We start from the raw sequence: 24,574 nt of genomic DNA on the forward strand, positions 1-24,574 counted from the left end.
CCTAATCATTAGACAATGGCTCTTGGTGGCTAACAATAAAAATGGGTGTTATAATTCTGAAACACGGAGCTGTGACCTAGGCCTACCCCAAACACAGGAACAGGAGGTGAGTTTAGGACTTCCCAGACAGGCCATTCTTTGTTGTCCTAGTCGTTCATCTGCAGCTTAATATCCCAAAGGGGCAGGTCCAGGGAGTCCTTCTATGTCCTCCTTCTCTTGTACTTTAACATCTAAAAGGAGATGGGGGGAGGGAGCTAACTGCTCTGGTTTTTCAGTTTTTACTTCCTGGTTCTGATGTCTGAGTCTGGAGCTTTTAATATTTATTAAAAACAATATAATTTCCCTAGCTCCTCCTCTATTACCGTGCCTCAGTTGGACCTGACACAGTGAACACTGGAGTTTGGGCCCGGCACTAAAACTCTCTAAATTAACCTGGAGGCTTATGTTTTGTTTTTTTCAGACCATTCCAAACCCTTTAATGGGCAAAGGGGCTGTCAATCACCAGAAGAGTGAACCCAGTGGCAGGAAGATTGGGCAGGAGGGAGGGAGGCAGATGGAAAGAGCATTAGATGTGGGTTAAGTTCAACCGATTTCAAATTCCCGGGTAGCCACACTAGCCCACCTCACCAACACCACATCCCACCTTCCAGGTTCCCAGCTAAGGCCCAGAGAAAAAAACCAACCTGGATCTGCCTGCTGGCAGCCCTTCTGCAAACACCAGTATTTACACAACCTGTGGACGCTTCCTTGGAAGCTTTCAACCTGGGGAGGAGGTGGGTGTGAGGCTGCACTTCCTCCCTGGAAGCGAGCAGGACTCTGGATTGACCCCAGGAAGACCATAGCAGGGGAGGTGGGGCACTCTAAAAAGGAAAGGAGGTATGGCTTACTCGGTGCCTCCTCTCCTCCTCTCTGTGCACCCTCTCTTCCATCGCCTCAACAGGCGCTACAGGGCCCACGGGAGACCTAATCTATTCCAGGGTCTCCCAAGCTTTTTGTCTCACAATTTACACAGCAAAGGACATTATTGGAGTTCAGCATGAAATGTGCCGAGAACAAGTTCCATGGCATTTTCCTGTGTCCTAGCCTGCCTCTCTAGGAAGGTGGCCAGGTTCAGGGGTGAGCGTACAGAGCACTGAACAAAACGGGGAGCCGCAGGAACCCAGGGAGAGGGAAGAGTTGCCTTCAACCTTCCCCATCACGCTGTCCCCAGCCAGCGCAGGCCCCGCGCGGTGACACTGGCAATTTGCCATCTGCCATTCATCCTTCTCCCCATAGCAAAGCTTAAATTGCACTTGGGGACCACCCCGCCCACACTCACTCCACCCCATCAAGCCCAGGACAGCACTCCCGGTGCAGACCCTGAGCCTGGGTCACACAGTGATTGGTCAAAGGCAGTCACATGACCTGAGCCAGACCAATCAGCGTAAACCTCGATTCTTTCACTTTTTTTTTTTTTTTTTTTTTTTTGAGTTTCTTTTTCTCTCCTGCACTACTGGGGACTGAACTCAGCTAAATTTATTTTTTAGTTCGTTCATAAAAACATGAGAACTGTACATATAAATGTGGCACACGTGATACTGATGCATGTATACCTTCTAAATCAGGGTAAACCTTTCTACCTCCTCAAACATGAATAATTTCTTTGTGGTAAAACATTCAAAATCCTTTCTTCTAGCTTTTTGAAATGTACATGAAATGCTCATTATCTATGATAATGATAATCATTTCTTGCTATCTAACTGTAAGAACGTCAAGACTTCTGAGGAACTGTGATTTTTTTTTTCCCCCACCAGACTTAAACCAGAATCGTGTAAGGTCTGAAATGGTTGAAGCCAGTGTGTCTCCAGGTGGAGCCTGAGAACAAAGCCAGTATTTGGAAAAGATCCCAGCCCAGGGTCTGAGGACATTGTTTGAGCTGCTGGATCAAGCTCCACCTGAAGTTCTACCTCTCCCTGGACTTTCCAGAGACGTGAGCCAATCAGTTCCATTCTGCTTCAGCAGCCCTCCCCTGTCACCCCACCTGCCATCTGAGATGAGAATCAGAGCCTTTCGCCCTAGGGGCCTTCAGCCTGGCTCTCCTCCATTTTCCTGATGAGAAAGCTGACTTCCAGAGAGATTGACAGATCTCAAGATTGTAGCCATCAGACAAAGAACTGGAAGCCTAGGAAATTTTCACCATCTTCATGTCTCTCCAGGAGGATGGGGCCATTGGCTGAGGGAGTCAGGTGTGAAATCCGCAGTTGGAATCCTCCCTTTTTCCTCACCTCTGACCTACATTGAGAAAAACTGTTGATCTCATGGTCTCCCTGGGATTGGGCGGCCAAGCAACAGGTTTGGGGCTTTGTTGTTATTGGTTCTGTTATTTTGTTTTGTGCAGTGCAGGGAATGGGACCCAGGATCTCACACTTGATGTTCCAGGAGAGTGCTCTACCACTGAGCTACACCTCCAACCCTCAGCTTTTGTGTCTGCTTTTCACCAATCTACTCTATTAGCTTCCTACAGCTTCCACGACAAATTATTACAAACTTAGCAGCTTAAAGCAACAAAAAATTGTTTAGTCACTATTCCACAAACCATGGCCAGTTCAGAGGCTCTGAGGAGAATCTCATTCCAAGCCTCTCTCTGGCTTCTGGGGTTTGCTGACAATCTTTGGAGATTTTTTTTGTCTTGTTCTTGTATGTTTGTTGCCACGGTCTCACTATTTAGCTCGGGCTGGTCTCAAACTCAAGGTCCTCCTCCTCTTATTTATTTATTTATTTATTTATGGTGGGACTGGAGTTCGAACTCAGGGCTTTGTGCTTGCAAAGTAGGTACTCTACCACTTGAGCCACACCTCTAGTCCATTTTGCTCTGGTTATTTTGCAGATGGGGTCTTGTGAACTATTTGTTGAGACTGGCCTCCAACTTGATCCTCCTGATCTCAGCCTCTCAAGTAGCTAGGATTACAGGGGTGAGCCACAGGTACCCAGCTTCATCATCTTTAGTTGGATGACTTCCAGTGTGTGCCACCCCAGAGGGCTGGAGTTTCTTGGCTTCTAGCTGTACCACTCCAATTTCTGTCCTCTCCCATCTTCCCATAGCCTCTGGCCATGTGTATTGTCACCTCTGTCTCTATCTCCAAATCTCCCTATCCTTACAAAGACACCAGTCATAAGATTTAAGGCTCGCCTTAATCCAGTATGAACTCATTTTAACTCCACCAATTACAGCTACAGAAACCTTATTTTGACTCGCAATCTGAGGTCCCAGGTGTAAATTTGGGGGTTGGTACCATTCAGCCTGGTACACCTACTATGTGTAGACCATCATGCTACACGCCCTGAGACACCAAAGAGGCACTGGGCTAAGATGATGCATCTAGTGCTAATTAACTCAAGCACCAGGCTCGCATTCGTCCAACACACATTTTTTTTTCATTTTTCTTTTATTATTCATATGTGCATACAAGGCTTGGTTCATTTCTCCCCCCTGCCCCCACCCCCTCCCTTACCACCCACTCCGCCCCCTCCCTCTCCCCCCCCCAATACCCAGCAGAAACTATTTTGCCCTTATTTCTAATTTTGTTGTAGAGAGAGTATAAGCAATAATAGGAAGGAACAAGGGTTTTTGCTGGTTGAGATAAGGATAGCTATACAGGGCATTGACTCACGTTGATTTCCTGTGCGTGGGTGTTACCTTCTAGGTTAATTCTTTTTGATCTAACCTTTTCTCTAGTACCTGTTCCCCTTTTCCTATTGGCCTCAGTTGCTTTAAGGTATCTGCTTTAGTTTCTCTGTGTTAAGGGCAACAAATGCTAGCTAGTTTTTTAGGTGTCTTACCTATCCTCACCCCTCCCTTGTGTGCTCTCGCTTTTATCATGTGCTCATAGTCCAATCCCCTTGTTGTGTTTGCCCTTGATCTAATGTCCACATATGAGGGAGAACATACGATTTTTGGTTTTTTGAGCCAGGCTAACCTCACTCAGAATGATGTTCTCCAATTCCATCCATTTACCAGCGAATGGTAACATTTCGTTCTTCTTCATGGCTCCATAGAATTCCATTGCCACACACATTTCTTGAGCACCTGCTGTATGCAAGGCATTGTATTAAGTGCCAAAGGACTCCTGCACCACAGCTCAAAGAGCAGAGGCTTGGAGTCTATCCAAGCTGTTAGGCAGCTGTGGTTTGCTGATCTCTGGTTTACTCTATATGAATTTATTCTTCTTCCTTACTAATTTTCCCCATATTTAGTAGGTCAATATGTCCACCTTAGCTTCTTACTTCCCAGACTAATGCAGCCAGAGGTGACCATGTGTCACACATGAGTAGCATGAGCCGAGAATCCCTAGGAATTTTTGCAGTTGTCGCTTTCTCTTGTCATTTTTCTGCCTATAATGCAGAGCTGAGGTCTGCTAGGGCAGCAGCCATCTTGTGACCATGAGACAAAAGATATTCTGAGAACTGCTGGAATGGTTCAAGTAATAAAGCACCTGCGTAGCAAGAATGAGGCCCTGAGTTCAAACCCCAATGGTGCAAAAAAAAAAAAGAAGATATTATGAGAAAAGCTAAAGACAGCAAAGCAGAACAATGGAGAGATCCTGTGCCCTCCAAGTTTGGCTAAGCAGCCATCCTGGCTCCAGGGTGCCTACTGTTTATTCTAGAAGATGAATAATCCCCCACCAGTTAAAGCCACTACAGGATGGTATTCTAGTTTTTGTTCTGTTTTATTTTCACTGCAGCCGAACATAGTTATTGAATCAGTTCTGTCCCGGACAATTCAGTGTTGCTAAGAACTCATGTGGAAGCTTCCAGAAGCCTTGGGATTGGGTGGTGGTTGGGTGTGAAGCCGCAATGTAGAGCATTCAGCAATGAGGGCGTGGAAGCCAAAGGTGGGGTGGAGACTAACCGAGGCAGCACCCGCTTTCCAGGCGAGGTTCAGAAGTGGGAGAGCCATGGTTAGTGTTAGACTGAAGAGAAGCATGGAAGGACCGGTGGGAGGCAGCCCAACATCAGCACAGGCTTTATTTGGGGAAGAAAGAGATAAAAATTAACGACTGTCCCTTTGTCAGTCTTTGGGGTCAGGTGGGGAATTACCAGTAAGCCACCTGCTAGGGGAGGAAGTCTGGTCCTAATATGGCTGCCCTTACTGTTCACCCTAATAGTTAAGATGGACAAATCCCAAAGGCCAGGATGTGTGGCCAGGGAGGAGGACCTGTTTACAGAAAATAAGTCCTAGGTTGGGGGTGTGGCTCAAGCAGTAGAGCGCCTGCAGGAGGTGTTCAGCTGAACTCACCTGAGGGACACCCCAGTAATGCCAAAACAAAAAAGAAGTCCCAGCATGAAGGAGGAGATTCTCTAGCAAGATTGGGAAAGGGGCAGAAGGTTAGCAATGACCTTGCTCCTTCCTCTTTAGTCTCTCTAGTCCTGGCCTGGCTTCTGTCAAGCACTTAGCTTTGGACAGTGCTAGCCTTCTTGGATATTTTGAGATCTACAGTAGTTAAAAGTGTTACACCCAAATCTCCTAAAATATGCACCCTTTTAATCCCCAAGCAGGAAGGATATCTCCCAGATTAGCAGCTGTCAATCTTTCGAAAAGGGATGCTAAAGATGCTAACAGCTAGCATTTATGGGAGGTTGGTTTCATGCCAAGCGTTTTATACACGTCAACCCTCACAACAACCCTGTGAGGTGGAGTCTGGCACTATAATTCCTATTTTACTGAGAGGGAAATTGAGATGAGACCCCGACATAGCAAGTCACTCACTGGCTCAAAGCCACCCAGCAAGAAGCTGGATTTTAACCCTGGCCAGTTTACTCCCAAGGTGAAGTTAGTCCTGTTGCACAAGCTCCATTTTCTGATTGAATACCCACCCACCCACGATGGCACCTACTTCCTGGCTTCTTATAAGACAGCCCTTCTGCCACATCAATGGTCTTTTGTTCTGTCTCACACCAAATCCACACACCAGCTATTTCCTCTTGGCAAGATCTGAAACTTCACCTTCACGAATGGTCTAAGCAATTAACATTCCTTAAAGAAAATTCAGAAGTAAACAGTCTGTACAAAGCTCCCAAGGCCTGGGACCCCTAAGCAGTGTCCTCACCTCACTTTTCCTCCTAAGGAATAAGAAAGATTATGCCTGGGGAATTTGTCATCCTGGCTTGTTACAACTTTAATCCAGGGGAATGGTGCTAAAGGCAGAATTTCAGGGTCAGCATAAGGGGAGAGGATGGAGATGGTGTAACCCTTGGCGTCCTAGCCAGCAGAGAACCCACACTGTCCTCCACATACCCAGTGCTGACCGTGCCCAGGCTTCTCCACGAAGGGCATCTGGTCCATGTACAGTTCCTCTCTCTTCCCTCAGGGGTCAAGGGAGTAGCACACTCATAAAAGAGAAGAGCCTTTTGGGTAAGCAGGGCCTCTCAAAGACAAGGTTTCACGTTGGTTATTAAATTATTTGTTATGGTAGGCACTTGTCTTGGAGGCACTGGGGTTTGAACTCAGGGCCTTACACTTGCTAGCAGGTACTCTTACTGCTTGAACCACTCCACCAGCTCTTTTTTGTGAGGGGTTTTTTGCGATTGGGTCTCCTGAACTATGTGTGCAGGGCTGGCTTTGAACCTTGATCCTCCTGATCTCTGCCTCCTGAGCAGCTAGGATTACAGGCGTGAGCACCAGCACCTGGCTGAGCACTTGTCTAACAAGCACAAGACCACAACCTTCCACAGGTAGGAGACTCTTCAGGTAGGGTTCAGGAGACCAGCTCTGTCCCTGTCAGTCTTGCCTTTCCCATTGGGATATTTTGGTCCCAAAGGTGGTAAAGTAACCAGGTGGAGACCACTCCAAAACAAAGAAGCAGTAAATCCACGCCTGGAGGAGGAAGAGGGGAATGCTAATATCCCAAAGCAAGGGTCAGGGGGCTGATGGAGAGACAACTAGGCCTGGACAGAGCTGACTCCAGGGACTCTGGATGTGTGTGCTAGGGCTGCTGGACAGAGCCCTCCATGTCCCTGGAGCCTGGCAAGGACTGTGAAAGCAGATGCAGGGAGCCTGTGAGAGCACCGAGGCTCTGCATAACTTCTACTGTTTTTATGACAGAAAATTTCAAATATACGCAAAAGGAAACTCTTGTAATGACCCCCCCCATGTTCTAAATGCCCAAGTTCAACAATTACCAACATGTTGCTTATCTTTTTTTTATTTATTTCTTTTTAATCTTATGACCTTTCGTAACTGGAGTTGTAGGTAGACTCTGGGGGTTCCATATCCAATATGTCAGGTTGGTCCAATTGCCTCTTCCCCGCCTCAAAAAAAAAAAAGAAAGAAAACAAGCAAAAGTAATGAAAAGACAGGATTTTAATCAAACTGACCATTTGGGAAAGATGGAAATCAAGCATGTCAGCCCATCTTCAGAGAACTGAGAGAGGAAGAATTGGGGCGGTGAGGGAGGCAGAGGGTCTTGGTCAAAGTGTGGGCTGGTTGATGCTCTCTCAGTTTGGGGGGGCGGAAATTAGCTCATTATGGGGTGATTTGTTTGTGGGGCCCTGTTATTCCTGGAATCCAAGGTGATTGCAGGTTTAGGACAATGATTGGAGACTCAGATGTCTTTTCTGGGGTCTGGAACAGAACATTGTAAAAGCCCACAGTGAGATGCTTCTTATCTGTGTGCCTTCGACCTTGAAGGGAGTGAGATAGGATGGGTATCACTAATGTTTAAACAGTCACTCCTGAGCGATTATGTATACATGCAGAGTTAAGCAGGAATCTAACCCAAAGTACAGGAGACAACTGCAAAATAAGGCAGAGATGCCAGGCTTTTATCCTGCTTCTAGATACTTAGTGAAAAGCAGTGAGGAGTCCATGCTTTTCAGCAAAGGCAGTTTCTAAGTATCAGTTATACTTTTTTTTTGGTGGTACTGGGGTTTGAACTCAGGGCCTCACACTTGCTAGGTGGGAGCGGTACCACTTGAGCCACTCTGCCAGCCCATCAGTTATACTTTCATTTAAATATATATATATGTATATATACATATATATACATATATATATTTTAGGTAAGTACTCTGAGTATTTTAAAACAAATCCCAGACTTGATATCATCTCATTTATAAATTAAATGTATCAAACAAGCCAGGTGCCGGTGGCTCACTCTGTAATCCTAGCTACTCAGGAGGCAGAGATCAGGAGGATCCTGGTTTGAAGCCAGCCCCAGGCAAATAGCTCACAAAACCCTATCTTGAAAAACCCATCACAAAAAAAAGGACTGGTGGAGTGGCTCCGAGTTCAAACCCCAGTACCATAAAAAAAAAAAGTCAAACAAAAATTATAGGAGGCCATTGTTTTGGGACAGGACTCCTGCAGTAGGCTTCAACAAACCAGACCAACTCAAAATGGAGTCACCTGGGAGGCAGGAACTTTCAAAGGCAAGGCCTGATGGGGGTGAGGGGGTGATGAAGCTGCCAGCTCTTCAACTGATGTTGAGTGCAGCTCAAATTGTTCTTTGGTTTCCGATTAGTCTCTCCTGAGATGACTGTAGAAACTGGATCAGACCAGCCCAAACTGCAGAGTCCCTCTTCTTCCGGGTGACCTAGAGAAAACTTTGCTCATCATCAACTCCTTATGAAGTTAAATTCTCCCCCGGGGAAGTGGTCCTCTCCACCATCTGTGGATGTGCATGTATGAAGAGCATGACCCAGAGCCCCTATGTGCAGGAATGTTCCCACATGCACTCTCGATAAAATCCCCTTTGCTCTGAGAGGCCTGCTTTGGGAGTCATCCCAATGCTCTCCTTACCTACTGCAAATAAAACACCTTTCTTTGCTCTTTCATTATCTCGTTGTGCTCATTGGCTTGGATGTTACCCAAGGGCTGAACCCATGTGTTGAGTTACAAAGTCACTCCGGCTAAATACCGAATTATCAAACTAAAACTTTAAGGAAGCTGACAGATCCCCCAATCGGACCCGTTTTTCTTGAGAACAGGAGATTCCAGTCCACCTGAGTCACAATGAGAATAATAAGTCCCAGCCCTAGGTGCTGGTGGCGCCTGTAATCAATCCTAGTTACTCAGGAGGCAGAGATCAGGAGGATCATGGATTGAAGCCAGCAGTGGCAAATAGTTGGAGAGACCCTACCTCGAAAAACCCTTCACAAAAAAAAAAAAAAAAAAAAAAAGGGCTCAAGTGGTAGAGCGCCTGCCTACCAAGAGTGCAGGCCCTGAGTCCTAAACCCCACTTCCACCTAAAAATAGTGTGTCCCCTCCACTGAACCCTCACAAAACAGTAACCTGAAGTAATCTGACGCTAACCTTTTTTTTTGTTGTTCGCTTTCCTTATTCCTAATGGACAAAACCTACTGTTCCGGTTTTGCCAGTGGGAATTCCATCCTATTTTGTAGAGTGGCGGCAGCCCTAATCCACCAATCGTGGACAAAAGTCACTAGCTCTATAGCTAAATGTGCTGTCCTTTTGTCTTCTGACAGTGGTACTAATTGGTATTTGAAATACTACGGACATGACAGTCCCTACATCCGACCACACTCGCTAGAGTTTTGAGCCAGGAGGCCAAGATCCACTGGTATCCCTCCGGGCGGGGGCGGGGGCGGGGGAGCCCTCCCGCGTTACCGGCTGTACCCGACCAGCGGTTCCCCCACGCACTGCTCCAGGCACAGGCGGGAGCGCACCCGGCTAGGGATGCAGCCGGGTCAGGGGACGTGCCAGCGGCGGTAACTGAATCGAGGAGTGCTAGGCGGGCTAGGGCGGGGTGCCGGGGGCGGGAATGGCCCCGGAAACAGTGTGTCGGGGGGGGGCTCTCCCACCACCCGCAGGAAAACCGCCCCGCCGCCCCGGCCGGGAGCAGGAAGTTGTCCCCGGGGTGCGGCTGCAGGGCGCGGCTCTGCAGGTGCAGCTGAGGGCAGCGCAGGCGGGTATCCGGTGCATGGAGAGGTGAGCGCCAAGCAGCGCAGACCGAGTGACCAGAGCTGTGCCCAGCGGAGGGACGGTATTTCTGGATGGAAAAGGGACCCCAGGAATGATAGGGGTGCTGCATTGAGGCTCAGAGAGCGCGGGTTCAGGCAGCCCAGGAGGGTCTGGAACACGGGGTCTGGGCGGACGGACTGTAATCTGGAAAGGGTGCAGTGGCCTCCGGCCTCTGGGGACGCTGCCGGGGGTCTTAGGCTTGGGAGAGGGCCGGGAGGCGGTGAAAATGAGGAGACAGAGAGGAAGCCATAACAAGGTCTGGACGAGTGCATGGGCTTGTGGCGCGACGGGGAACTGGTATGGAGTCTCTGGCAGAGGAGAACTGGTGCCAAGGCTCTGGGGGGCGCACCCCGGATTCTGGGAGGGGGAAAAAGATCCAGGATAGCAGCGTGGAGGGAAGAGACTTCTGAAGCAGGTAGTGAGGGTGGGCTGGGGGAGGGTGATGGAGACCTTCTAGGAAGGGGGCGAGAGTACACCCAGAAAAACCTTCCCTGGCTGGTGAGGGCCCCTCCCTTCCACCATCAGCGGGCTAGAGTGCAGGACGATGGGGACAGGGGCAGACGCGATGACGCGGGCCGGAATGGCGAACCGCGAGGTCTCTAGGCTGTGGCTTTAAGGGCGACGCGGGGCGCGCAGGCCCTTTAAGGAGGGGGCGGGGTCGCGTCAGGAAATGAGCCCTGGCCCCGCCCCGCCCGGGAGGCGGCCTTGGACGTCCGGAGGCTCCAAGGCCAGGGCCGAACCCGATCCCGATCCCGATCCCGATCCCGATCCCGCGCCAGAGCACCTCTGGCCTGGGGTTCACCCGCGTCCCGGACCCCTCCCGGAGCGGGGCCTCCCCGAAGCCCGCCTTCCATCTGCTCCCTGCGACCCCCTCTGCCTCAGCAGCCCTGCATTCCTTCCCCTGTCCTTCTGTGCTCCCCCTCCCCCTCTCCCTGGGACTTCTCCCTTCTAGGCCTCACCCCCTTGTCCCCTCCCAGGTCGTCTGCCCTGGCCTCACCACCTTAGCCTGGCCCTGGTCCCTTCCCTGCGGCTTGACCCATGAGCCCCCTTGGGGAGGGGGCCCCAGTGGAGCAGCACAGCTGGGCTCACCCCAAAGTACAGCCTCCAACAGGAAGAAGGCCCTTAGGCTACTCCCATGTGACAGTTGAGGGTAGAGCCCGTAGAAAGAAGCAGCTCACTGCCCTGCACCCCTGGGAATCCGCTGTGGCCCAGGGGTGACCAGCTCCTCTGCTGTCATGAACAGGGCCCCTCTGAAGCGGTCGAGGATCCTGCATATGGCACTGACCGGTGCCTCCGATCCCTCAGAAGAAGCAGAGGGGGGCCATGGGGAGAAGCCTTTCCTGGTGCGGGCACTGCAGATCACTCTGGTGGTCTCTCTCTACTGGGTCACTTCCATCTCCATGGTGTTCCTCAACAAGTACCTGCTGGACAGCCCCTCACTGCACCTGGACACCCCCATCTTTGTCACCTTCTACCAGTGCCTGGTGACCACATTGCTGTGTAAGGGGCTCAGCGTGCTAGCCACCTGCTGCCCTGGTGCGGTGGACTTCCCCACCCTGCGCCTGGACCTCAGGGTGGCCCGCAGTGTCCTGCCACTGTCGGTGGTCTTTATTGGCATGATCACCTTCAATAACCTGTGCCTCAAGTATGTCGGGGTGGCCTTCTACAACGTGGGCCGCTCACTTACCACCGTCTTCAATGTGCTGCTGTCCTACCTGCTGCTCAAACAGGTCACGTCCTTCTACGCCCTGCTCACCTGCGGCGTCATCATAGGTAAGGAGCAGGATGGGCATGGGGGTTGAACCCCTAAAGAACAACCCTGCCAGGTATCTTTGGATTTCATCTGTCCCAGCTCTCTGGGTTCAACGATCATAAGAGGAAGAGCCTGGGGCCCAGAGAGAGCCAAAAACTTGCTTATGGTCACCCAGCAAGTTAAAGATCCTGCAAGGGCAAAAATAATAATAGCAACAGCTACAGTAAAAGCAACACTTTTGAGTGCTAATTGAGTACTTCAGTTGTGTCAGGCACACAGGGCTAAGCACCGCACCCATATTATCTGTCAAGTAATCTGACAAGGTGAGGTTACAATCCACAATTAACACAGGGAAAAACAGGGCACAGAGAGGTCATGTAACTTGTCCAGGATCACACAGGCAGTTACTGGTGGAGCTGGGATCTGAATACAAGCAATCTGGATCCATTGGTCACACTCTTGACTGCTATACCATGTTGCTTCTCAAGACCTCAAGTGTCCCAATTGTCTATCCAGTTGTCTTTATAGAGGACAAAGACATCTTTTAATCAGTATACCATCACCCCTGACCTTGCTGAGGAAAACACCAGCAAGACCCTCAGAAAATAATTATTGGTGGGGACAGTATGCTAATTATTCCACATATAGCATGTCCTTGTTTTTACCCAGAAGTCCTACAGGTGGTGGCATTCCTGTGATCATCTCTGTACAAATGAGGAAACTGAGGCTCAGAGAGGTTATATTACTCACCCAGAGCCACACAGCTAGGAAGTAGGTAGGCTAGGATACAAACCCAGATTGGCCAGGCTCCCAGGCGTGTGTGCTTCTAACCACTCTACCCCATTCTTGTAGCCACTGGCCACACGTGTATTTAAATTGGTTAAAATGCAGTGCAGTTTTAAGTGACCAGTTCCTCCATCATAGGTGTTATAACCTGATTGTGTGACCACACTTGGGCACTCAGTAGCCACATGTGGCTAGGGGCTCCTGTGTTGGGCAGCCACAGGTAAGGGAATGTTTCTATCATTGCAAATCAGATTGGCCAGCACCATGGGGTTGAGAACCCTTAGCTCCCCCTGCATTCCTGGGAGTCCTCCTGGGCTCTGCCATCTAGACATGGGATCTTTATTTGTATCTGCTCAGGCTTGTCTTATTTGGCCTACTTATTCTTCCCTGGTGTCTCAGAGTCCCAGTTGAGGTGCTCTGGTGGTGAGGGGGAGGGGGACAACACACCCCCTATCCCCTTTGCTTTTCAGATAGGGTCTCATGCTTTTACCCAGGTTGCCCTCAATGGTCATCCTCCTACCTATATCTCATGTAACTGGAATTATAGATAGGAACCACAACACCTGGCTTATTTGTTGAGATGACCTGACCTGGCATTGAATCGTGAACCTTATGATCTCCACCTTCCAAGTAGCTAGGATTATAGACATGATCCACTGCACCTGGCCTAGACTCTTGTTTTTCATATAGAGTCTTGTTATATTGTCCAGGCTGGCCCTGCACTCCTGGGATCAAGCAGTCGCTCTGACTCAACCTCCCATGCAACTGGAACTGCACTGCACCTGGCTTCTTTTTTTTTTTTTTTTTGGCAGTACTAGGGTTTGTACCCAGGGCCTCATGCCTGCTAGGCAGGCAGTCTACCACTTGAGCCATTCCACAAGCCCTTTTTTGTGATGGGTTTTTCAAGATAAGTTCTGGTGAACTATTTTCCTGGGCTGGTTTCAAACAGCAATCCTCCTGATCTCTGCCTCCTGAATAGCTAGGATTACAGGCATAAGACACCAGCACTGGCTGCACTTGGCTTCTTATCTCCTTTAATTCTTGCAATAACCACCATAACAACTGCTGTTCATTCATTCAGCAGATAGGTGACTAAGCTCTTTGGGGTTACAAGTTTGGAAAAGGTGGGGTCTGTTCCTACACTCCTGGAGGGCATGGTGATGGCTTGTGGAGGTAATGACAGTTACACCGGAGTGGTAAGGGCTGTTCGGGGACACAGAAGGCTGTGGAGACTCTGGAAGGAGGGGCAAGCTAAGCAGGCTTCCTGGAGGAAGTCCTTGCCTGACCTGAGGCTGCCCAGTCAGGGCGCAGTGGACTATACATGGTGCCAGCCTTAAGAGCACGCCAGAGGCTGAGGGCATAAAGGAGCCAGAGGCTTTGATCTGTGCTGGTGGAAGAGCATTCAAATTACATGGTGGGAAGTATATTGGTTAGAGTAGGGCTCAAGAAAGTGGCCCAGATCTTTACAGATGAAGAAAACCAAGCTCAGAGAGGTTAAGCAACTTCTCCCAGGCCACTCAGTGTCTAAATTGCAGAGGAAATCTCTTGACACCCAGGCTCTTCCCACTTCCCCATGTTGCTAAATGCTGTGGCAGAAGATGTAATGTGTAAAATTCAGCCCCTATTTTCTGGTCATATTGGGGTCTAGCTAAAGTTACCAGACTGTTGCCATGGGCAGGTGCCCAGCAGCTCAAGGCAGGCGAGAGGGCGGGGGGAGCTCAGTGGGAGGCACAGGCAGTAAAAGAATCCAGGAATAGGTCTGAGGGCTGGAGGAACAGGGCAGGATCCCCTGCCCCCAGAAGCTAATTTTGACCTTGAAGAATGAGCAGAAAGGGGGAGGGGTTTCTGGTGCAGACACTGAGCCCCTTTGTGAGAAGCAGGAGATGAGAGGATGGCTTAGGGTGATCTCAGGACAGAGGACTGACATGGGCACAGGGACCCAGCTTGCTAGGCTGTGAAGAAGGACAGTCGCTCTTTGAGCACGAGGTGACCCAAGAGTCAGTCTTAGAGTAACTGTTCAAAGCTACTTCAGGTCAGGAGCCATTCTAATTTAAGGCTTTCAGGAAGATGTCTAAGGGAGAGGAAGGCAAGACTTAGAGACCCTGTCACTTGTCCGAGGTCATTTTAACCACCAAGCACTCGTTCTAAAGAACTGACAGTCCCGGCGCCCTGTGCTGTTTTATGGCCCTCGTTACAGTGATTATACATGCAATTAAGGAAGTAACGGGGTGTGATCTGCCCTAATGCCTCCCCTCTGCTAGAATAGAGGCTGGGAGGAAGGGGTGCTGCTCTGACCACTTCCCCAGCCCTTGAATCTTGGAAGGGAAGACAGTAGACTCCTTAGATTTGTGTGTGTGTGTGTGTGTGTGGCACTGGAGTTTGAACTCAGGGCCTACACCTTCAACCACTCCACCAACCCTGTTTTGTGGTGGGTTTTTTCAAGATGAGTTCTCACGAACTATTTGCTCAGGCTGGCTTTGAACCATGATCCTCCTCATCTCTGTCTCCTGAGTAGCAATGATTACAGGCGTGAGCCTCCAGCGCCTGGCTAGAACCTTGGATGTTTTTGTGGGAGGATGGGATGATGAGGGCCACAGTGCCTTTGTGAATTTTGGTGTCAAAATTCTGTCCCTTTCCCTCCCACCCTCATACTTCTGCTCCTTCCCTGAGGCAGGTGGCTTCTGGCTGGGTGTGGACCAGGAGGGAGCTGAGGGCACCCTGTCTCTGATGGGCACCATCTTTGGGGTGCTGGCCAGCCTCTGCGTCTCGCTCAACGCCATCTACACCAAGAAGGTGCTCCCGTCTGTGGACGGTAGCATCTGGCGCCTGACCTTCTACAACAATGTCAACGCCTGCGTGCTTTTCCTGCCCCTGCTGCTGCTGCTGGGGGAGCTCCAGGCCCTCCGTGACTTTGCCCAGCTGGGCAGTGCCTACTTTTGGGGCATGATGACACTGGGTGGCTTGTTTGGCTTTGCCATTGGCTATGTGACAGGACTGCAGATCAAATTCACCAGTCCCCTGACCCACAATGTGTCTGGCACGGCCAAGGCCTGCGCCCAGACGGTGCTGGCTGTGTTGTACTTTGAAGAGACCAAGAGTTTCCTGTGGTGGACGAGTAACCTGATGGTGCTGGGTGGTTCTTCTGCCTACACCTGGGTCAGGGGCTGGGAGATGAAGAAGACTCAGGAGGACCCCAGCCACAAAGAGGACGAGAAGAGCACTGTGGGGGTGTGAGCTCCTTTGGGACACTAGGGTGGCCCATCCCCAGGGATGAACTCAGGTGGGGCCAGTACAGCACTTACAGGCTGTCCCTCTGTGGACTCAGGGTGGTGTGGCCTGGAGTGCTGTCGTTTACAGAGCTGATCAGAAGTCATGTCAGAACACTGCCAAACCTGTCTCTCCCCTATCCTATTTCTGGGAAACCCTACAGGCAGTAGCACATCACCTGCTCCCTCCCAGACCTGTCTACCTCCACATCACCTCTGGGGTTGGGACAGGCTGCAGCCTCAGGAGAAAGTCTTGGTTAAGTGAAGTCTTCCCTGATACTCAAGAGAGATGGGAGACACCCCACCACAGCCCGCTGAAGGGGGTTGGGAAACCCCAGGACTTTGGGGTCTTGGGCAGACAGTGTAGCTTAGCCCAGTAAACCAGCCTGCCTTGGGAGAGCTGTGTGGGTTGGGCCAAGGGAGGAAGAAAAGCATTGTGTTGAGACCCACAAGCCAGGGGAAGGACATGAAGGGTCAGCCAAACCTGTGACTGTCCCTGTGTCCCTAGCAACCTCCAGGGGCAGCTGGGAATGGAGTGTGTCATGAGAATGTGCTCACCTGCTACACCCCATGGCTGCAGCTTTGGAGCCCGGGGAGCCACACACATTTTATATGGTAGGTAGGGTTTTGAGCACCTCCCCAGTCCCTGCCCACATTTACCTGCCTGGCTCCTCTACCCCTGAGGGGCCACACCTTGTCCTCTCCCCACACTTGGCACCTGGGTCAGGTAACAGACTTGTGGACACTGAGTCAGGGAGCTTCTTCCCCCACTATCTCCCCCAGAGCCTCATCTCCAAGTGGGTGGAAGGGGCCTCATTCAGAGCCTCCACTTCACTGGGTGCTTGTCCCCAGATCCCTGGTCCCTTGCCTCTTCCCTTGGGATGGTGATAAGTACATTAATCTTTCCCCTGAGCCTTCATCCACTGGGGTCTGAAACAGAATCCCATAGACCGGGTGGTGAGAAACCCTGGAAGTTAATTTCTCACAGCTCTGGAGGCTGCAAGTCCAAGGTCCAGGCGCCACCTGCTTCTGTTTCCTGGTTCCTAGGTAGCACCTTGTCTGTGTCCTCACACAGCACAAGTGCACAGGCTCCCTCAGGCCTCTGTTAAGTAGTGCTAATCCCAGTCATGAGAGTCTGCTCCGACCTAATCAGCCCCAAAGGCTCCACCTCCTTGAGGGTGAGGACTCCAACATGAATTTGGTGGCAGGGGTGGGGGGGTTGGGGGGATGGGAGGGGCAGGGGTGAAACGAAAGCATTCAACCATGGCTCCCTCATCACTCCCTCCTAGCCTCGGTGGCTTTCACTCCCCTGTTCCTTCTGTTGGGCATTTGTACCCCAATCTCCTTGGGGTGGTTTCTGACATTTTTGTCCCTATTACCGTGAAGAGCTGGGGAGGGCAGCCCTCTCTCCATCCTCCCCCTCCTGCTCCCCACAGCCCCAAATGGTTTCTAATGAAGTTGGTGTAGCCTAAGGCCCTGAGCTATGTGCAATTTAATAAAAAGCCAGAGCAAGACATCCCCTGTGTGTGGTGTGAGGGAGGGAGGGGTTACAGGGTCCTGGTGGAAGTTTACGACACCCTCATCAGGCCCAGCTGCTAGCAGGCACCCTTCGGAGCCTCAGATCCTTTAGGACCAGGGATCAATCCAAGTTTCATATCAGCACTAGCTGCTACTGACCAGGTGCTCGTGAAGGGCCAGCCAGAGTGCTTTGAGTGTTGTCCATCTGTCATTCATCATCACAGCCTCTCACACCATGTGAGGTGGGGGCTGTGCTGACCCCTTCCCCCCATTTGACACAGGAGGTCACTGAGCTCAGGGAGGTGGCAGCAACAGGATTCAAAGGAAGTCTCAGCCTTCCACGGTTCCCTTAGCTACATACAGAATCCTTTCCTCTGGCACCAACTATGTGCCTGATGCTGTCACAGGTTATATTCAAGGGAAGCCCCAGTCTGTGGAATCCCTGTGTCAGGACTGACCTTGTGACTTGCTCCAACCAATAGAAGACAGAAAAATACATGCTGTGTGGGGGCTTTGAGCTTGACTGGGAGGTTCTGCTTCTCCCTGAGTTGTCCTGACAGTATCAGGGAGAGGCCACGTGGAGGAGACTCAGACCTTTCCAACAGCTCCCCCACGGCCACCAGCATACCGGGTGGATGCTGCTACCCTGTGCCCCTTGGTCTACTGGGGCAGCCTCTAGAGAAATTGTAAATCTGCTTCAGGCCTCTAATTTTGGGAGTGATATGTAGCAATAGATAACACATTAGACTGAATAAATGCGTTAGTTGAAGGAAATGGGTTTCTTTAAAATCAGAGAAGCCATATCTCAAGGAAGACTGGAAACAGAATTCAGTGGCCACCTATAGTGGGAGTTTGCAAGCTTCCAGCGAGAGAATCCCACTTTTCAGGTATGTCCCCCCAGTTCTTGGGAGAAGGGTGTGACTGGGTAAGATGTCCTACCTCCAGGCAAGCAATATCCAGACAATTGCTATGTGCCTTCAGGTAGCCTCAAAGGATGCTGGGACGCAAGCCAGTCAGGTCCGGAGCACAAGGTCATTCCTGCAGTGGAGCCTAAGGATGAAAAAATGGGGCCCAAGCCAGGCACTGGTGGCTCATGCCTGTAATGCTAGCTACTCAGAAGGCAGAGACCAGGAGGATCACTGTTCAAAGCCAGCCCGGGCAAATGGTTCATGAAATCCTATCTTGAAAATATCCAACATAAAAAAAAGGCTGGCTGAGTGGCTCAAGTGGTAGAGTGCCTGCATAGCAAGCATGACGCCCTGAGTTCAAATCCCAGTACCACAAAAGAAAAAAATGGGGTCCAAAGCATTTTGATTTTTTTTTCTGATTTGATCTTTCATGGTTCAAAAACTTTGGTTCATTGTTGAACTTGTCCAATTTCCTACCTTTTAGTTGAGGAAACTGAGGCAAGAAAGGCTAAAGGAAGTTTCTGAAGTCACAGACCCAATTAGAGGCTAAGCCCAAGGAAGAGCATATCTCCTGATTCTCACTCAAGGTGTTTTGGCTGGTCCAAGGCCGGCAGCTGACTGGCTGTGAGTTGTTTTGTAAATTAAGCAAGCACATAGACTTTACTAGCTGTTAGACACTGTTGAAAGAGTGTTTACAAATAATAATTCATTAGCTCCTCATAACAACACTATGTGGGTACAATTCTCTATTTCACAGATGAGGAAAAACAAAGGCACAGAGAGACCGAGTAATTTGTCTGAGGTTGCACAGCTAATTAGCAGCAGAACTAGGAGTCAAACCCAGGCAGTCTGGCTTTCAACCATAAGCCATGTTGCTTCTCAAGGGTAAAAATTGATTATTCATTATCATCATCATCATCCCATACTGTAAGCAAAGGCGAGGGTATCTAAAGGTGAAAAGGGTCAAATGAGCCAGATTCAAATCGTGGCTCTGGTTTGAGTGGGCTCGATCTGGCTGTGTGGGCTTAGGCAAATCACTTAACCTCTCTGATCCTCCTCATCTGAAAGCAAGGAAGGTGTTCTACCTTAAGTTATCGATAGCATGATGACTTCAGGAGTCAACAGATGTGAAACTTACTTGACTGTGAGGAAACTGAGGCCCCAAAGGGTCAAATGGCTTTTGCAGCGTGTTAATGACGGAGTGCGGTATTCAGCTCTCCAGGCCCTCCCAATTTGCTTCCCACGGGACCACGTGGATGGAGAAGCTGCCTGTCATGTTTGAGTTGTGTTGGAACCTTCGTCCCCAGTGCAGCCATGTGGGAGGCAGGTCCAATGCCTACTGTTGAGGTAGGTCACGGGAGCTCAGCCCTCACTAACGGTTAGCGTCATTATTGCAAGAATTAGTGTGTTATTTTGGAATTGGATTTCTTTTCTTTGGTTTTGATTTGATTTGTTTTGTTTTGTTGAGACAGGGTCTCATTATGTAACCAGGCTGGTCTTGAACTCCATCCTCCTGCTTCAGCCTCCTGAGTGCTGGGATTATAGCATGAAACACCACACCCAGCAGCAGCGGGTTTCTTAAAAGTGAGTGCAGCCCCCTCTTGGCCTTTCTCCCCCTTCTTCTTCCTCCCCTCCCTATGTGTGCATGTGTGTGTGTCTCCTCCCTCGTCATCTCTCTCTCTCTCTCTCTCTCTCTCTCTCTCCCTCATGCCCTCTCTTGCCCTTCTGACCTTCCCTATGGCATAAGGCACCATGAAGGCCTCTTGCCCTTGGATTTCTCAGCCTCTGAGTTACCCTCAGCGCTCTGTTGTGACAGCACAATGCAAATAAGGATGCCGCCCTCCCCAGATGCAGCCCTCATGCTGCCACACCTCTCACTTCTGTGAAAGGCTAATTTAGGACCTGAAACCAGTCAAAACGGGGACAGCAGAGCCTGCTGTGTAGGAGCAGTGGCCCAGGTGTGCTTTAGTGGAAAGGAGGCAGAGGGAGGAGGGAGGGGACACAAGGACTCAGGTGGGGGCAATGTCAGGCTCTCACTGACACCCAGTGGGGAACTGATAGCAGTAAAGCTAGGGACGAGTTTTAGAAATTGGGGTCCAGCCTCAGATTCTCTTGGACACACACTAAGGTTCAGAGAAGCCAAGGTCCCCCTGTGATGGGGCAGAATGAGGTCCAGAACCCTCTCCCAGGCCGGTGACTTCCTACTGGCTTGGGAGAAATAATACTTTCAAAACAGTCACCAATGGTGGCTGTGTGTTCTTCTGAGCACTTGATGTGCCTTCACAACGGAGACAGATCTGTAATGTCCCCACTTCACAGATGAGAAAATTACAGCACAGAGAAGTGAACAAGGGCCCCCAAATCCCAGGGGAGAGCCCCTCTCTACACATGGACAGACTGACTAGACAGACAGATAAGACTATAGAACTCTGACCAAAAGCTTTGCAGCAATCAGGCAGCATCAGCCCCTGACAGTCAGGATTGGGTCAGTGACTGCCACTTTCCTATGCCACCTCCACCTTCACACTTCCACCCCAGAAGTAATCCCTCCTGCTGCAAACCTCTGGTTAGCCTGCCTCCAGCTCGCCCATGTCAGCCCTACAAGGGCGGCACTTCCTTTTCCTCTCTACAAAGCTGTCTCTACCACCTGCCTTTGACTTCTCTGCCAGCTACTGTGTGTGTGACAGTGGCCAACTCCTTCACTATAGGAAACTCTGAGTGCACGCCTCTGCATGTTCTTATTTGGGGCCAGGAAGTCCTGTTAAGGCCAAAATCCCAAATCTTCAAAAATACTGCTGGCTAAGCCAATTTGCCCCTCTGGCAGCCATTTTAACTTCTAGATTTGGGAATCAGCTTATCCTGAGTTAGAATCTGTGGTGGTCAGCTTTCTGTCACTATAGCAAATACCTGAGATGATCAATTTACCAGAAAGAAGAAGAGGGTTATTTTGGCTCACAGTTTTTCCATCCATAATTAGCGGGCCCCATTGCTTTTGAGCCTGTGGCCAGGCAGTACATCATGGCTGGAGCAGGAGATGGAGCAAAGAAAAGAGGAAGGGACTAGGGTCTCATAATCCCCTTCAAGAGTATACCCCCCAATGATCTAAAGACCTCCCGGTAGATCTCACCTCTTAAAGGCTCTGCCATCTCCCAGTAACACCTCCCTAGAGCAAGGCCTCCCATATATGAGCTTTTGGGGAACATATAAGATCCAAACAATAGCCAGGCACCAGTGGCTCAGGCCTGTAATCCTAGCTACTCAGGAGGCAGAGATCAGGAGAACTGCAGTTCAAAGCCAGCCCTGAGCAAGACCCTGTCTTTAAAAAACCCTTCACAAAAAAGGGCTGGTGGAGTGTTTCAAGTGGTAAGAGCATCTGCCTAGCAAGCATGTGACCCTGAGTTTAAACCCCAGTGCCACCAAAAAAAAAAAAAAGAAATGAAAAGAAAGAAACTATAGCAGAATCCCAGGTCTGACTTCTCTTGGCTGTATAAGCAAAACAACACCACTGCAGCCTCAATTTTGCTGTCACTCCCTAGCTGTGTGTATTTGGGCAAATGATTTGACCTCTCTGAACCTTGGGGCCTAATCTGTAGCGTGAGAACGGTAACAGCTCCTCCTCCAGAGGGCACAAGTATGCTTGGCTGTCTGGAGCAGAGTGGTGTGACTTTGTCCCTCTGCCGCACAGGCCTGCTGCCGCAGCTGCTGCCTGCTGGGTGGGCAAGAGCTGGGTGGGCAAGAGCTGTGCTGGCAGGAGCTAGAGATACCAGGCCCTTCCTGTGACCCTCGCCTACTAAACACATCTGCACTGCTGTAATCTCAGGGAAGATGAAACTTCCCTATCTCAGGAGCGAATTCCTGACGGAGGCACCACTTGGGACAATCAGTTATAGAAATGGAGACGGTGAGCTGGATGGGGGTTGTGGTAAACTGGACAGTTCTAAACTCCCATCCTTTATTTTTATTTATGTATTTATTTATTTTTATCATTTGGGCATGTAGGCCTTGTCTTAGTTCATTTTGTGTTGCTATAACTACATACCCAATGCTGGGTAATGTATATTAAAAAAAAAAAAAAAGGTTCATTTGGCTCATGATTCTGGTGGCTGGAGAGATCAAAGAGCATGGATCTGGCAAAGGCCCCGAGGTGTGTCAGATGGCATCCTGAGGTGAGGGAGTCACCAGCAAGAGAGGAAGCAAAGACCAGGGAGGGGTCAGAATCTGTTTCACAGCAAGCCACTCTTGTGGGAGCTAACCCACTCCACAAGACCAGCATTAATCCTTTTATGAGGCAGTCATGACCTGGTCACCTCCCACTAGGTCCCAACTCTTTTTTTTTTGTTAGTTTTGATTTTGTTTTGTTATTGTTGTTGTTGTTTTGAGGCAGGGTCTTACTATGTAGTCCAGGCTGGCCTCAAACTTGCAATCCTCCTGCTGCGCCTTCCTGAGTGCTGGGATTACAGGTGTGTACCACCATGCCCAGCTGTGGGTTCCACCTCTTAGAGATCCCACTACTTTCAACATTGGGGACCAAGCATCCAGCACATAAACCTTTGGGGGGTGAACCGTATCCAAACCACAGCAGGCCTGATTGCTAGAACTTCTAAGTTTACAAAAAAGCTGGAAATCTGAACCTTTATGAGCACTTTCCTGATTTTTAAACAAGGCTCAAATTTGTAAAATATCATTGGTCTATGTGGCACCAATTTGGGCCAGCTTCAGCCCCTGGGCCACCACTTCACAAGCTTGTTTCTTCCTTCCTTCCTTCCTTTCCTCCCTCCAGCCTTCCCTCCCTTCTTTGTCTCTCTTTCCTTCCTTCTTTCCTCCCTCCCTTCTCTCTCTCTCTCTCTCTCTTTCTGTGGGACTGCTTCATACTTGCAAAGCAGGCTCTCTATCACTTAAACCACCCTCCAGTCCATTTTACTCTGGTTACTTTGGAGAGGGGGTCTCACAAACTGTTTCCCTGGGCTAGCCTCAAACTGGGATCTCAGCCTCCCAAGTAGCTAGGATTACAGTTGTGAACTACCTGCACCCAGCATATAGCTTCGTTCTTAGGATTTAAAATCTTTGATAGTTTTGTCACATCTGTGAGAGGTTGGATAGGACATAGGTTGAGTCCCCAAAGGGCAAAGGTGGCAGCATATCTGTGATGCAGAGCTAATGGGACTGCCACTTCTGCCTATCCCAGTTAACTCACCCTTCTTGCTCCACCTCCACAGAAGTCAGGGTTCTCGAAGGATCCCCTGGCTGCTTCCACAGCAGTCAGTACAGGGAACAGTCCGAGCCTCTTTGGATGCATGGAGGGTTCTTTTGCTCCTCCTGACCGTGGTCTTACTACTAGGCAGGGGAGCCTGAGAGAACGGGTTCTGTGACTGCTTTTGCCACAGGGGTAAGAACATTAATTGTAACACAGCCTTCTGGGGTTTTGTTTTGTTTTGTTGGGTTTTTTTGAGACAGGGTCTTACTGTGAAGCCCGGGCTGGCCTCGAACTCACTATGCAGTCCAGGCTGCTCCTGCACTGGAGATCCTTGTGCCTCAGCCTCTCCAGTGCTGGGATTCGGGTGTGTATCACTACACCCTGCTTGGCCTTCTGATCTGTAGAGTATTTGCAGAAGGCTATTTTCACAGTTTATTTTGAGAGAAAGAGTGAATTCTATCCCATTGATTTCCTCCCCCAATTCCCAGGGGCTCAGAACCATGCTAATAACAGATGCAAAGGGCACTGCTGCCACTTACCCATAATTCCCTCTTCCAGGACCGAGAGCACCCATCTTGTTCAGGAGTCAGGTGACCTATTGCCTTCTGGAAGCCAGGTCCTGCCTCAACCCCGGGCGAATTGTGTTTTGTTTTTCAATTGGCGCATATTAAGTTGTGCAGAGTAAGGAGTTTCATCATGAATGACATTTCCACGCACAATGTACTTTGATCGTATGCACACATACCCCACCCCCTGGCTGAATGGTGATTGGCTTAAATCCTATCAGTAATCCCTATGTATTGGCCTGGACAATACCTGCATGCAGTCTGGCCAGTGAGCACTGGGGGGAGGTAGCATGGAGTGTGTCCATGAAAATTTTCCTCTCCTAACAAGCAGCAGAAGGGTTTGCTTGTAGCCATTTTACTGCCATAGAGGTGTAGCCAATACCTGAGGACAGATGATCAGAAAGAAGGAAGCTGGGTGCTTGACCTGGGGCTCTTAGCATCCTAGTCTTCTTTTAGTTTTTCAATGCTTAAGGTTCCACCCACCCCAGGACCTTTGTACATGCTGTGCCTTCTGCCTTCAATACTATCGATTCCTTCCTTCTTAACAGCTGGACCTCCCGCCCCTTCAGCTCTAGATCAAACGTCACCAAGTAAAAACAAATCTGAACACAGACAGGGAACATTA

General features: G+C 49.9%; 1 protein-coding gene across 4 annotated transcripts; it reads left to right on the forward strand.

Annotated features, from left to right (window-relative positions):
• Window positions 1-9,623: 9,623 nt before the first annotated feature.
• On the forward strand, window positions 9,624-16,798 carry Slc35c1 (solute carrier family 35 member C1). Of its 4 annotated transcripts, none has more exons than XM_020172381.2 (3): window positions 9,624-9,705; window positions 11,202-11,731; window positions 15,172-16,798. In XM_020172381.2, exons 1-3 carry the CDS (start codon window positions 9,674-9,676, stop codon window positions 15,729-15,731), a joined length of 1,122 nt encoding a protein of 373 aa, XP_020027970.2. In that variant the 5' UTR covers window positions 9,624-9,673; the 3' UTR covers window positions 15,732-16,798. The 4 variants fall into 4 exon arrangements, with proteins under 4 accessions (XP_020027970.2, XP_020027967.1, XP_020027969.1 ...); XM_020172378.2 differs by lacking the exon at window positions 9,624-9,705 and adding an exon at window positions 9,779-9,925; XM_020172380.2 differs by lacking the exon at window positions 9,624-9,705 and adding an exon at window positions 9,859-9,980.
• Window positions 16,799-24,574: the final 7,776 nt, after the last annotated feature.

The sequence above is a fragment of the Castor canadensis genome, chromosome 1 (assembly GCF_047511655.1).
Source record: "Castor canadensis chromosome 1, mCasCan1.hap1v2, whole genome shotgun sequence".
Taxonomy (NCBI): Eukaryota; Metazoa; Chordata; class Mammalia; order Rodentia; family Castoridae; genus Castor; species Castor canadensis.